The 14,250-nt window shown below is 65.5% G+C and overlaps 1 protein-coding gene across 1 annotated transcript in view; it reads left to right on the plus strand.

The window, feature by feature from the left end:
- Nucleotides 1-5,452, plus strand: part of LOC140402881 (double-stranded RNA-specific adenosine deaminase-like) — a 47,867-nt gene extending 42,415 nt beyond the window's left edge. Inside the window, exon 7 of the mRNA XM_072490508.1 lies at nt 5,429-5,452. Coding sequence (XP_072346609.1) covers nt 5,429-5,452 — 24 coding nt within the window. The remainder of the gene's footprint in view (nt 1-5,428) is intronic.
- The last annotated feature ends 8,798 nt before the right edge of the window (nt 5,453-14,250 follow it).

A 14,250-nucleotide genomic window follows, 5' to 3' on the forward strand; every position in this document is an offset into this window, starting at 1 on the left:
TTTTAAAACGCACACATTTACCAACGGGCTGGAACCAGCGGTCCGCAGGAGCTGCGAGCGCTGGGCCTCAGGTCAAACCTCCTGCAGCGGCACGGTGCCGCGGACTTCTGGGCTCAACCGCTGGAGAGAGGACGATGGATCAATTAAGCATGGAGGGAGAGTGGGAGGGGGCGCGCGAGAGAGAGTGGGAGGGGGCGCGCGAGAGAGAGTGGCGAGGGGGCGCGCGCGAGAGAGGGGGCGAGGGGGCGCGCGAGAGAGGGGGCGAGGGGGCGCGCGAGAGAGGGGGCGAGGGGCGCGCGAGAGAGGGGGCGAGGGGCGCGAGGCGAGAGGGGCGAGGGGGGCGCGAGAGAGGGGCGAGGGGGCGCGAGAGAGGGCGAGGGGGCGCGAGAGAGGGCGAGGGGGCGCGAGAGAGGGCGAGGGGGCGCGAGAGAGGGCGAGGGGGCGCGAGAGAGGGCGAGGGGGCGCGAGAGAGGGCGAGGGGGCGCGAGAGAGGGCGAGGGGGCGCGAGAGAGGGCGAGGGGGCGCGAGAGAGGGCGAGGGGGCGCGAGAGAGAGGGCGAGGAGGGCGAGGGGGCGCGAGAGAGGGCGAGGGGGCGCGAGAGAGGGCGAGGGGCGCGAGAGAGGGCGAGGGGGCGCGAGAGAGGGCGAGGGGGCGCGAGAGAGGGCGAGGGGGCGCGAGAGAGGGCGAGGGGGGCGCGAGAGAGGGCGAGGGGGGCGCGAGAGAGGGCGAGGGGGCGCGAGAGAGGGGCGAGGGGGCGCGAGAGAGGGCGAGGGGGCGCGAGAGAGGGCGAGAGGGGGAGGGGGCGCGAGAGAGGGCGAGGGGGCGCGAGAGAGGGCGAGGGGGCGCGAGAGAGGGCGAGGGGGCGCGAGAGAGGGCGAGGGGGCGCGAGAGAGGGCGAGGGGGCGCGAGAGAGGGCGAGGGGGCGCGAGAGAGGGCGAGGGGGCGCGAGAGAGGGCGAGGGGGCGCGAGAGAGGGCGAGGGGGCGCGAGAGAGGGCGAGGGGGCGCGAGAGAGGGCGAGGGGGCGCGAGAGAGGGCGAGGGGGCGCGAGAGAGGGCGAGGGGGCGCGAGAGAGGGCGAGGGGGGCGCGAGAGAGGGCGAGGGGGCGCGAGAGAGGGCGAGGGGGCGCGAGAGAGGGCGAGGGGGCGCGAGAGGGGCGAGGGGGCGCGAGAGAGGGCGAGGGGGCGCGAGAGAGGGCGAGGGGGCGCGAGAGAGGGCGAGGGGGCGCGAGAGAGGGCGAGGGGGCGCGAGAGAGGGCGAGGGGGCGCGAGAGAGGGCGAGGGGGCGCGAGAGAGGCGAGGGGGCGCGAGAGAGGGCGAGGGGGCGCGAGAGAGGGCGAGGGGGCGCGAGAGAGGGCGAGGGGGCGCGAGAGAGGGCGAGGGGGCGCGAGAGAGGGCGAGGGGGCGCGAGAGAGGGCGAGGGGGCGCGAGAGAGGGCGAGGAGGGGCGCGAGAGAGAGGGCGAGGGGGCGCGAGAGAGGGCGAGGGGGCGCGAGAGAGGGCGAGGGGGCGCGAGAGAGGGCGAGGGGGCGCGAGAGAGGGCGAGGGGGCGCGAGAGAGGGCGAGGGGGGCGCGAGAGAGGGCGGAGGGGGCGCGAGAGAGGGCGAGGGGGCGCGAGAGAGGGCGAGGGGGCGCGAGAGAGGGCGAGGGGGCGCGAGAGAGGGCGAGGGGGCGCGAGAGAGGGCGAGGGGGCGCGAGAGAGGGCGAGGGGGCGCGAGAGAGGGCGAGGGGGCGCGAGAGAGGGCGAGGGGGCGCGAGAGAGGGCGAGGGGGCGCGAGAGAGGGCGAGGGGGGCGCGAGAGAGGGCGAGGGGGCGCGAGAGAGGGCGAGGGGGCGCGAGAGAGGGCGAGGGGGCGCGAGAGAGGGCGAGGGGGCGCGAGAGAGGGCGAGGGGGCGCGAGAGAGGGCGAGGGGGCGCGAGAGAGGGCGAGGGGGCGCGAGAGAGGGCGAGGGGGCGCGAGAGAGGGCGAGGGGGCGCGAGAGAGAGGGCCGAGGGGGCGCGAGAGAGGGCGAGGGGGCGCGAGAGAGAGGGCGAGGGGGCGCGAGAGAGGGCGAGGGGGCGCGAGAGAGGGCGAGGGGGCGCGAGAGAGGGCGAGGGGGCGCGAGAGAGGGCGAGGGGGCGCGAGAGAGGGCGAGGGGGCGCGAGAGAGGGCGAGGGGGGCGCGAGAGAGGGCGAGGGGGCGCGAGAGAGGGCGAGGGGGCGCGAGAGAGGGCGAGGGGGCGCGAGAGAGAGGGCGAGGGGGGGCGCGAGAGAGGGCGAGGGGGCGCGAGAGAGGGCGAGGGGGCGCGAGAGAGGGCGAGGGGGCGCCGAGAGAGGGCGAGGGGGCGCGAGAGAGGGCGAGGGGGCGCGAGAGAGGGCGAGGGGGCGCGAGAGAGGGCGAGGGGGCGCGAGAGAGGGCGAGGGGGCGCGAGAGAGGGCGAGGGGGCGCGAGAGAGGGCGAGGGGGCGCGAGAGAGGGCGAGGGGGCGCGAGAGAGGGCGAGGGGGCGCGAGAGAGGGCGAGGGGGCGCGAGAGAGGGCGAGGGGGCGCGAGAGAGGGCGAGGGGGCGCGAGAGAGGGCGAGGGGGCGCGAGAGAGGGCGAGGGGGCGCGAGAGAGGGCGAGGGGGCGCGAGAGAGGGCGAGGGGGCGCGAGAGAGGGCGAGGGGGCGCGAGAGAGGGCGAGGGGGCGCGAGAGAGGGCGAGGGGGCGCGAGAGAGGGCGAGGGGGCGCGAGAGAGGGCGAGGGGGCGCGAGAGAGGGCGAGGGGGCGCGAGAGAGGGCGAGGGGGGGGCGCGAGAGAGGGCGAGGGGGCGCGAGAGAGGGCGAGGGGGCGCGAGAGAGGGCGAGGGGGCGCGAGAGAGGGCGAGGGGGCGCGAGAGAGGGCGAGGGGGCGCGAGAGAGGGCGAGGGGGCGCGAGAGAGGGCGAGGGGGCGCGAGAGAGGGCGAGGGGGCGCGAGAGCGAGAGGGCGAGAGGCGGGGGCGCGAGAGAGGGCGAGGGGGCGCGAGAGAGGGCGAGGGGGGCGCGAGAGAGGGCGAGGGGGCGCGAGAGAGGGCGAGGGGGCGCGAGAGAGGGCGAGGGGGCGCGAGAGAGGGCGAGGGGGCGCGAGAGAGGGCGAGGGGGCGCGAGAGAGGGCGAGGGGGCGCGAGAGAGGGCGAGGGGGCGCGAGAGAGGGCGAGGGGGCGCGAGAGAGGGCGAGGGGGCGCGAGAGAGGGCGAGGGGGCGCGAGAGAGAGGGCGAGGGGGGCGCGAGAGAGGGCGAGGGGGCGCGAGAGAGGGCGAGGGGGCGCGAGAGAGGGCGAGGGGGCGCGAGAGAGGGCGAGGGGGGCGCGAGAGAGGGCGAGGGGGCGCGAGAGAGGGCGAGGGGGCGCGAGAGAGGGCGAGGGGGCGCGAGAGAGGGCGAGGGGGCGCGAGAGAGGGCGAGGGGGCGCGAGAGAGGGCGAGGGGGCGCGAGAGAGAGGGCGAGGGGGGCGCGAGAGAGGGCGAGGGGGCGCGAGAGAGGGCGAGGGGGCGCGAGAGAGGGCGAGGGGGCGCGAGAGAGGGCGAGGGGGCGCGAGAGAGGGCGAGGGGGCGCGAGAGAGGGCGAGGGGGCGCGAGAGAGGGCGAGGGGGCGCGAGAGAGGGCGAGGGGGGCGCGAGAGAGGGCGAGGGGGCGCGAGAGAGGGCGAGGGGGCGCGAGAGAGGGCGAGGGGGCGCGAGAGAGGGCGAGGGGGCGCGAGAGAGGGCGAGGGGGCGCGAGAGAGGGCGAGGGGGCGCGAGAGAGGGCGAGGGGGCGCGAGAGAGGGCGAGGGGGCGCGAGAGAGGGCGAGGGGGCGCGAGAGAGGGCGAGGGGGCGCGAGAGAGGGCGAGGGGGCGCGAGAGAGGGCGAGGGGGGCGCGAGAGAGGGCGAGGGGGCGCGAGAGAGGGCGAGGGGCGCGAGAGAGGGCGAGGGGGCGCGAGAGAGGGCGAGGGGGCGCGAGAGAGGGCGAGGGGGCGCGAGAGAGGGCGAGGGGCGCGAGAGGGGCGAGGGGGCGCGAGAGAGGGGGCGAGGGGGCGCGCGAGAGAGGGGCGAGGGGGCGCGAGAGAGGGCGAGGGGGCGCGAGAGAGGGCGAGGGGGGCGCGAGACGAGGGCGAGGGGGCGCGAAGAGAGGGCGAGGGGGCGCGAGAGAGGGCGAGGGGGCGCGAGAGAGGGCGAGGGGGCGCGAGAGAGAGGGCGAGAGAGCGGGCGCGAGAGAGGGCGAGGGGGCGCGAGAGAGGGCGAGGGGGCGCGAGAGAGGGCGAGGGGGCGCGAGAGAGGGCGAGGGGGCGCGAGAGAGGGCGAGGGGGCGCGAGAGAGGGCGAGGGGGCGCGAGAGAGGGCGAGGGGGCGCGAGAGAGGGCGAGGGGGGCGCGAGAGAGGGCGAGGGGGCGCGAGAGAGGGCGAGGGGGCGCGAGAGAGGGCGAGGGGGCGCGAGAGGGGGGCGAGAGGGGGCGAGGGGGCGCGAGAGGGGGCGAGGGGGCGCGAGAGAGGGCGAGGGGGCGCGAGAGAGGGCGAGGGGGCGCGAGAGAGAGGGGCGAGGGGGGGCGCGAGAGAGGGCGAGGGGACGCGAGAGAGAGGGCGAGGGGACGCGAGAGAGAGGGCGAGGGGGCGCGAGAGAGAGGGCGAGGGGGCGCGAGAGAGGGCGAGGGGGCGCGAGAGAGGGCGAGGGGGCGCGAGAGTGGGCGAGGGGGCGCGAGAGAGGGCGAGGGGGGCGCGCGAGAGGGAGCAAGCGAGTGAGTGAGAAACGAGGGCTGACCTTTGATGACGCCTCAGCAGCAGAAGCCGCCCGACCCCCCCGAGCATTCCCAGCGTTTTCTCCCGACCCCCCCGAGCATTCCCAGCGTTTTCTCCCGACCCCCCCGAGCATTCCCAGCGTTTTCTCCCGACCCCCCCCAAGCATTCCCAGCGTTTTCTCCCGACCCCCCCGAGCATTCCCAGCGTTTTCTCCCGACCCCCCCCCCCCCCCCCCCCCCCCCCCCCGAGCATTCCCAGCGTTTTCTCCCGACCCCCCCCCGAGCTTTTTTTTTTAAAAAAGAGAACAAATAGATTCCGTGTCCTCCTCTGTAAAATATAGCCTGGCAGCAGGCAGACTGAGGGACATAAAGGGTGACTAGCCAGAGCTACACCCAGCCCATCATAGAATCCCTACAGTGCAGGAAGAGACCCTCCCAACGCCCCCGCCCTAACCCCCGGAACACACCCAACCGTTGGACACTAAGGGCAATTTATCGCGGCCAATCCACCTAACCCACATCTTTGGACTGTGGGAGGAAACCGGAGCACCCGGAGGAAACCCACGCAGACACGGGGGAGAGCGTGCAGACTCCGCACGGACAGTGACCCGAGGCCGGAACTGAACCCGGGTCCCTGGCGCTGAGGCAGCGGTGCTAACCACTGTGTTGCCCTTCGTTTAGTGACCATTTTCCTTCTGCATACTTCCACAATTTTCTGTTCGTCTTTCAGATTCCCAGAATACAGTCCGCGTAGTTTTGCCGCACAGAAATAAGGCCGCTCGGCCCAGCAGTTCTATCCTCGCTGCTGTGCCCCACATTAACCCCCTCCCACTTGACTTCGGCCCAAACACCAACTGTTCCTTTGCCCCCGAGGTCCTGACCCGCTTGCTCAGTCGGCAGCCTTTTCTCTCGTGTCAGCTGTTGTTCACTGGCTCTGCAATCATCCCCCCCCCCCCCTCAGACACGGGGATGAGGGTGCATCCTTTCAGGAAGGCCGATCTGACTTCGGAAGCTGCGACGGTGGGTGTGGGTGTCCCCGGGGCTGCTGGGGCACTCGACAGCGGATCGTTTGGTTTCCTGCTCGAACCGAGCGCAGAATGCATTCAGTCCATCGGGGGAGGGGTGCGCTAGTTAGTTACTTAGAACATACAGTGCAGAAGGAAGCCATTCGGCCCATCGAGTCTGCACCGACCCACTTAAGCCCTCACTTCCACCCGTAACCCATCTAAACTTTTTTGAACACTATGGGCAATTTATCACGGCCAATCCACCTAACCCGCACATCTTTGGACTGTGGGAGGAAACCGGAGGAAATGCATGCAGACGCGGGGGAGAAGGTGCAGACTCCGCGCAGTGGCCCAGCTGGGAATCGAACCTGGGACCCAGGCGCTGTGAAGCCAGTGCTAACCACTGTGCCACCATGCTGCTGCCAGACATTCTACTCGGTACGTGGTTTAAGCCTTGCCACAAGCGACGAGAGTCCGCGACGGTAGTGGGTGACTCTCGCTGAGTCTGGTATTCTCTCTTGGCAACTCGCATGGCTTAGCGGGGGCCGTACCTGGATTTCCTGTGGCGGCCAGGGCCGCCCGTCGTGAACGCCTCAGACCCGGCCTTCAGTAGGGAGTCAATCTCCCGATTAAGCCACGGTTTCCGGTTGGGGAACGTACACACGACCTTCTTTGGCACGCGGCCTTCCACACGCTTGCCGATGAGGTCTGTGACGGTGGTGGCAAACTCGTTTAGTCAAGAATTAACTCAGCAGATTCTAGCGCCCACAGGCGAGGACAGGAAAAGGGAGATGGGGAATCTTCTCACTGGCGCCACCTGTGGGGAATGTGGAGATTTCAGACATATTGTACAATATGCCGTTGGTGCAGTAAAGGGTTAACAGCCTGGGTTAGCACATGTGTGTTAAGACTGCTGCAGTGGCATCTTTAAAGAATCCTGGTTTGAAAGGCAACGATGTTTTTGGATGCCAGAGGTGCAATTAAAGCATCATAAAAACTTGGGCTAATGGATTTTTGTTTGGATTAAGAGGGGGTTCCCCGTGGAGTTAATTAGATGTTTCAGCTCGGAGCGGTGACGTAATTAACGGCAGGAGCTACAGACCTTCTGCAGAAAAGCAGCCGAGTTGAGGTTTAGACGGGGGTGAATTCGAGCATCCGCTGTCACTGCAGTTAAGTTCGAAGATGTGACCGGGGCCCTAAGTGTTGGTTGAGTGGGGTTACTGGGTTATGGGAATAGGGTGGTGTGGGCTTGGGTAGGGTGCTCTTTCCAAGAGCCGGTGCAGACTCGATGGGCTGAATGGCCTCCTTCAGCACTGTGAATTCTATGTAAAACTATGTATGACACACTAAAAGCAGACCTGCCCGTGAACACGATCCGCAGTTTACATAGAAACATACACGGAAAATAGAAGCAGGAGGGAGCAGTGCGTTGGCGCAGTAGTTAGCACTGCTGCCTCGCGGCGCCGAGGTCCCAGGTTCGATCCCGGCTCTGGGTCACTGTCCCTGTGGAGTTTGCACGTTCTCCCCGTGCTTGCGTGGGCTTCGCCCCCACAACCCAAAATGATGCGCAGGGCGAGGTGGATTGGCCGCGCTAAATTGCCCCTTCATTGGAAAAAATGAATTGGGTACTCAACAGGGGGAGGCCATTCGGCCCTTCGAGCCTGCTCCGCCATTCATTGGCATGGCTGATCATCCAGTTCAATAGCCTGATTCTGCCTCCCCACCATATCCTCCTCGACTCAGTCCGAAAAGGTTTACCCCTTACACAGCGAGTCGAGACGCGACAGGAGAGTTTGCACTTGACCCGAGAGGTCAAACCATCAATACAAGTGTCTGACGACTTCAGTTGAAGGTGCCGACTGGATTGAGGCCCATCTCTTAAAACAGTCTCAAAGAACATCTCTTAAGCAAGTATACCCGGGTCTGCTAAGCGTATTTAAAAGTGGATTGAGAGCGGAGATGGTTCTGCTGGTTGAGTGGGAATAAAGCTAGCAGTTAAGGGTTATTGCGTCACTATTGATTCGCATTGTTTATGGGGTAATCGGGAGCTATTTTCTGGTGCGATACTGCGTTAGTAATCAGGTCTGTAGGGCAGCACGGCGGCGCAGTGGGTTAGCACTGCGGCCTCACGGCGCCGAGGTCCCGGGTTCGATCCCGGCTCTGGGTCACTGTCTGTGTGGAGTTTGCGCATTCTCCCCCGTGTCTGCGTGGGTTTCGCCCCCCACAACCAAAGATGTGCGGGGTGAGGTGGATTGGCCGCGCTAAATTGCCCCTTCATTGGGAAAAATGAATTGAACACTCTAAATTTATACAAACAAAAAAGTAATAACGCAGTGCTAACCCCACTGCGCTGCCCAGGTTTTCCTTACCGCCTTACAGAATTAAAATAAAACATTGGGGTTTCTGTCCTGTATCCCCCCCCCCAGCCACTGTCGGGCTCCGCTCCGGGACCCTAATGTACCGTTTGGCTCCCAGTGGCCAAGTGCCTGGGAGGAACGCGAACCCCCCCCCCCCCCACCTCCCGACCACCAACTCTGAACGTTTCATTGTTGATTCTTCCCCCCCCCCCAGTCTCCACACGAGAAATGCACATGATTGATTTTTTTAAAACACCCCATCAGCTCGCATTCCTGCTCGGACTGGGCACCAGAGCTCAGCGACGGGCCCCAAAGGGGCGGGAGGAGGAGAAACAAAACATTTCAATTTGAAATGTCAAGCGAGGCAGAGAACGACGAGGTTCGGCAGTCGGGAAGGAGTGTCTGCCAGGGCTGGTGCATCTCCCAGGATACCAACAGCCGCAATGAAACATCACCGTCACATCGGTGCTCTCCATTATGCGGCCGGCTATTAGACGCAAAATCAACAATTAAATCTCTCGCACAGCTGTACGGTGAGATAAAGCATCTCCGTCGCCTGCCCTCAGTCGTCCTCTACTTGCAATATGTTGTCATTAGGAAGGCGTATTTACATTCCGATAGGGGCTGTCAGGGACTCCGGGCACCCCAGAGGGTTGCGCAGCCAGTGGAAGGTGTGCGGTGGTGCAGAGAATATGGTAGCCAACTAGTTACCTACTGCCCCTCACCAGCAAGGACTGAATTGAGGCGAGGCATAGCTGTGACGGTCAAGGTGCAGTGGGCAGCTCCCTCACCTCAGGGTCAGGAGATGACTGGTTCAAATTCCACTCCGGAACGGGGCATAAATTCCATCTGACAGCCCCAGAGTGGTAATGGAGGGAGCGCCACACTGTGTGAGGGTCAGTGCTGAGGGCGCGCCGCACTGTCGGAGGGTCAGTGCTGAGGGAGCGCCACACTGTGTGAGGGTCAGTGCTGAGGGCGCGCCGCACTGTCGGAGGGTCAGTGCTGAGGGAGCGCCGCACTGTCGGAGGGTCAGTGCTGAGGGAGTGCCACACTGTGGGAGGGTCAGTGCTGAGGGAGCGCCGCACTGTCGGAGGGTCAGTGCTGAGGGCGCGCCGCACTGTCGGAGGGTCAGTGCTGAGGGAGTGCCGCACTGTCGGAGGGTCAGTGCTGAGGGAGCGCCGCACTGTCGGAGGGTCAGTACTGAGGGAGTGCCGCACTGTCGGAGGGTCAGTACTGAGGGAGTGCCGCACTGTCGGAGGGTCAGTACTGAGGGACCGCCGCACTGTCGGAGGTGTCATTAAAAGGAAGGCCCATCTGTTCTCTGAAGAAGGGGTGGTCAGTTCTCGCTGGTGGTCTGCGGCCAAAATCTTTCCGTCAACCAACATGACTTCAATGGATAATCTGGGTGAGTGCCGTCTGTGGGAGGCAGCTGTGTAAAAATAGGCCTGAGCAACAAAGAACAAAGAAATGTACAGCACAGGAACAGGCCCTTCGGCCCTCCAAGCCCGTGCCGACCATGCTGCCCGACTAAACTACAATCTTCTACACTTCCGGGGTCCGTATCCCTCTATTCCCGTCCTAATTGTCAAGATGCCGCTGAAACAAAGAACAAAGCACTTTAACAATGTCCAGTTTCCAAATGACCACCTGCGCTGAGGAGCAGCCCGCCACGTCCCACGGCCGAGGATGTCGCGAAAGTAGCAAAGGCGTTTGTTTGGGGTTTCCCCTGAAAGATGGTCAATTACCTTCCACGGGCGGAGAGGGGGAGCTACAGAATTCCGGAAACTTCTCCCGAATCATGGCGCGCAGCTCTTTGTCCAGTTTCGGGTTGTCGAACAGAGGTGCCAGAGGCCTGAGAACAGAGAGAGAGAGAGAGAATGAGCGAGGAGTCGCTGGGAGACAGCTTCGAAACGCTATAGCTCCCTCCCCCACAGCCAGTCGCAGGACAATGGAGTGGCAGAGGGCGGCTTAATGTCCTGCTGCTCGCGATGGTCAGACGCTGCCCCACTTGGGGCAGCACGGTGGCACGGCGGTTAGCACTGCTGCTTCACAGCGCCAGGGCCCCGGGTTCGATTCCCGGCTTGGGTCACTGTCTGTGCGGAGTCTGCACGTTTCTCCCCCGTGGGCTTCCTCCCGCAGTCACCAAAGGCGTGCTTGTTACGTGGATTGGCCGCGCTAAATTGCCCCTTGGCATCCAACTACTGGGTGGGGTTGCAGTGACAGGGCGGGCGGGGGGGCACGTGTGTGGTGCTCTTTCGCAGGGTCAGTGCAGACTCCTTGTGCACTGTACAGGTTCTCGGATTATGAACCTGCCCCGGCTCCTCCAGAGGTTGCCACGTCCTACCCCGAACCAGACGCCCTCCTTTTCAGAGTCGGTATGTCAGTGCTGAGGGAGTGCCGCACTGTGGGAGGGTCAGTACTGAGGGAGTGCCGCACTGTCCGAGGGTCAGTACTGAGGGAGCGCCACACTGTCGGAGGGTCAGTACTGAGGCAGTGCCGCACTGTGGGAGGGTCAGTACTGAGGGAGCGCCGCACTGTCAGAGGGTCAGTACTGAGGGAGTGCTGCACTGTGGGAGGGTCAGTACTGAGGGAGCGCCGCACTGTCAGAGGGTCAGTACTGAGGGAGCTCTGCACTGTGGGAGGGTCAATACTGAGGGTGCGCCGCACTGTCAGAGGGTCAGTACTGAGGGAGTGCCGCATTGTCGGAGGGTCAGTACTGAGGGAGTGCCGCACTGTCGGAGGGTCAGTACTGGGGCAGTGCTGCACCGTGGGAGGGTCAGTACTGAGGGAATGTTGCACTGTCAGAGGGTCAGTACTGAGGGAGGGCTGCACTGTCAGAGGGTCAGTACTGAGGGAGGGCTGCACTGTCAGAGGGTCAGTACTGAGGGAGCGCCGCACTGTCGGAGGGTCAGTACTGGGGGAGTGCCGCACTGTGGGAGGGTCAGTACTGAGGGAGTGCCGCACTGTCGGAGGGTCAGTACTGAGGATGCGCTGCACTGTCGGAGGGGCAGTACTGAGGGAGCGCCGCACTGTAGGAGGGTCAGTACTGAGGGAGCGCCGCACTGTCAGAGGGTCAGTGCTGGGGGAGTGCCGCACTGTCAGAGGGTCAGTGCTGAGTGAGCGCCACACTGTCAGAGGGTCAGTACTGAGGGAGCGCTGCACTGTCAGAGGGTCAGTACTGAGGGAGTGCCGCACTGTCGGAGGGTCAGTACTGGGGGAGTGCCGCACTGTGGGAGGGTCAGTTCTGGGGGAGTGCCGCACTGTGGGAGGGTCAGTACTGAGGGAGTGCCGCACTGTGGGAGGGTAAGTACTGAGGGTGCGCCGCACTGCCAGAGGGTCAGTACTGAGGGAGTGCCGCACTGCCAGAGGGTCAGTACTGAGGGAGCGCCGCACTGTCGGAGGGTCAGCACTGAGGGAGTGTCGCACTGTCAGAGGGTCACGACTGAGGGAGTGCCGCACTGTCAGAGGGTCAGTACTGAGGGAGTGCCGCACTGTCAGAGGGTCAGTCCTGAAGGAACGCCGCACTGTCAGAGGGTCAGTACTGAGGGAGTGCCGCACTGTGGGAGGGTCAGTACTGGGGGAGTGCCGCACTGTGGGAGGGTCAGCACTGAGGGAGTGCCGCACTGTGGGAGGGTCAGTACTGAGGGAGCGCTGCACTGTCAGAGGGTCAGTAATGAGTGAGCGCCGCACTATCAGAAGGTCAGTACTGAGGGAGCGCCGCACTGTCAAAGGGTCAGTACTTAGGGAGCGCCGCACTGTCCGACGGCCAGTACTGAAGGAGTGCCGTACTGTCTGACGGTCAGTACTGGGGGAGTGCCGCACTGTGGGAGGGTCAGTACTGAGTGAGTGCCGCACTGTCCGACGGTCAGTACCGGGGGAGTGCCGCATAGTGGGAGGTTCAGTACTGAGGGAGTGCCGCACTGTCAGAGAGTCAGTGCTGAGGGAGCGCCGCACTGTCGGAGGGTCAGTACTGGGGGAGTGCCGCATTGTCAGAGGGTCAGTACTGAGGGAGCGCCGCACTGTCAGAGGGTCAGTACTGAGGGAGCACCGCACTGTCGGAGGGTCAGTACTGAGGGAGTGCCACACTATGGGATGGTCAGTACTGAGGGAGCGGCGCATTGTGGGAGGGTCAGTACTGAGGGAGCGCCACACTGTCAGAGGGTCAGTACTGAGGCAGTGCCGCACTGTGGGAGGGTCAGTACTGAGGCAGTGCCGCACTGTCAGAGGGTCAGTACTGGGGCAGTGCTGCACTGTGGGAGGGTCAGTACTGAGGCAGTGCCGCAATGTGGGAGGGTCAGTACTGAGGGAATGCGGCACTGTCGGATCCTCAGTACTGAGGGAGCGCCACACTGTTAGAGGGTCAGCACTGAGGGAGTGCCGCACTGTCAGAGGGTCAGCACTAAGGCAGTGCCGCACTGTGGGATGGTCACTACTGAGGGTGCTCCGCATTGTCTTAGGGTCAGTACTGAGGGAGCGCCGCACTGTCGTAGGGTCAGTACTGAGGGAGTATCACACTGTCAGAGGGTCAGTACTGAGGGAGTGCCGCACTGTGGGAGGGTCAGTACTGGGGGAGTGCCGCATTGTCGGAGGGTCAGTACTGAGGGAGTGCCGCACTGTCGGAGGGTCAGTACTGGGGGAGTGCTGCACCGTGGGAGGGTCAGTACTGAGGGAATGTTGCACTGTCAGAGGGTCAGTACTGAGGGAGGGCTGCACTGTCAGAGGGTCAGTACTGAGGGAGCGCCGCACTGTCGGAGGGTCAGTACTGGGGGAGTGCCGCACTGTGGGAGGGTCAGTACTGAGGGAGTGCCGCACTGTCGGAGGGTCAGTACTGAGGATGCGCTGCACTGTCGGAGGGGCAGTACTGAGGGAGCGCCGCACTGTAGGAGGGTCAGTACTGAGGGAGCGCCGCACTGTCAGAGGGTCAGTGCTGGGGGAGTGCCGCACTGTCAGAGGGTCAGTGCTGAGTGAGCGCCACACTGTCAGAGGGTCAGTACTGAGGGAGCGCTGCACTGTCAGAGGGTCAGTACTGAGGGAGTGCCGCACTGTCGGAGGGTCAGTACTGGGGGAGTGCCGCACTGTGGGAGGGTCAGTTCTGGGGGAGTGCCGCACTGTGGGAGGGTCAGTACTGAGGGAGTGCCGCACTGTGGGAGGGTCAGTACTGAGGGTGCGCCGCACTGCCAGAGGGTCAGTACTAAGGGAGTGCCGCACTGCCAGAGGGTCAGTACTGAGGGAGCGCCGCACTGTCGGAGGGTCAGCACTGAGGGAGTGTCGCACTGTCAGAGGGTCAGTACTGAGGGAGTGCCGCACTGTCAGAGGGTCAGTCCTGAAGGAACGCCGCACTGTCAGAGGGTCAGTACTGAGGGAGTGCCGCACTGTGGGAGGGTCAGTACTGGGGGAGTGCCGCACTGTGGGAGGGTCAGCACTGAGGGAGTGCCGCACTGTGGGAGGGTCAGTACTGAGGGAGCGCTGCACTGTCAGAGGGTCAGTAATGAGTGAGCGCCGCACTATCAGAAGGTCAGTACTGAGGGAGCGCCGCACTGTCAAAGGGTCAGTGCTTAGGGAGCGCCGCACTGTCCGACGGCCAGTACTGAAGGAGTGCCGTACTGTCTGACGGTCAGTACTGGGGGAGTGCCGCACTGTGGGAGGGTCAGTACTGAGTGAGTGCCGCACTGTCAGAGAGTCAGTGCTGAGGGAGCGCCGCACTGTCGGAGGGTCAGTACTGGGGGAGTGCCGCATTGTCAGAGGGTCAGTACTGAGGGAGCACCGCACTGTCGGAGGGTCAGTACTGAGGGAGTGCCACACTATGGGATGGTCAGTACTGAGGGAGCGGCGCATTGTGGGAGGGTCAGTACTGAGGGAGCGCCACACTGTCAGAGGGTCAGTACTGAGGCAGTGCCGCACTGTGGGAGGGTCAGTACTGAGGCAGTGCCGCACTGTCAGAGGGTCAGTACTGGGGCAGTGCTGCACTGTGGGAGGGTCAGTACTGAGGCAGTGCCGCAATGTGGGAGGGTCAGTACTGAGGGAATGCGGCACTGTCGGATCCTCAGTACTGAGGGAGCGCCACACTGTTAGAGGGTCAGCACTGAGGGAGTGCCGCACTGTCAGAGGGTCAGCACTAAGGCAGTGCCGCACTGTGGGATGGTCACTACTGAGGGTGCTCCGCATTGTCTTAGGGTCAGTACTGAGGG

This window comes from Scyliorhinus torazame, chromosome 26 (genome assembly GCF_047496885.1).
Source record: "Scyliorhinus torazame isolate Kashiwa2021f chromosome 26, sScyTor2.1, whole genome shotgun sequence".
Taxonomy (NCBI): domain Eukaryota; kingdom Metazoa; phylum Chordata; class Chondrichthyes; order Carcharhiniformes; family Scyliorhinidae; genus Scyliorhinus; species Scyliorhinus torazame.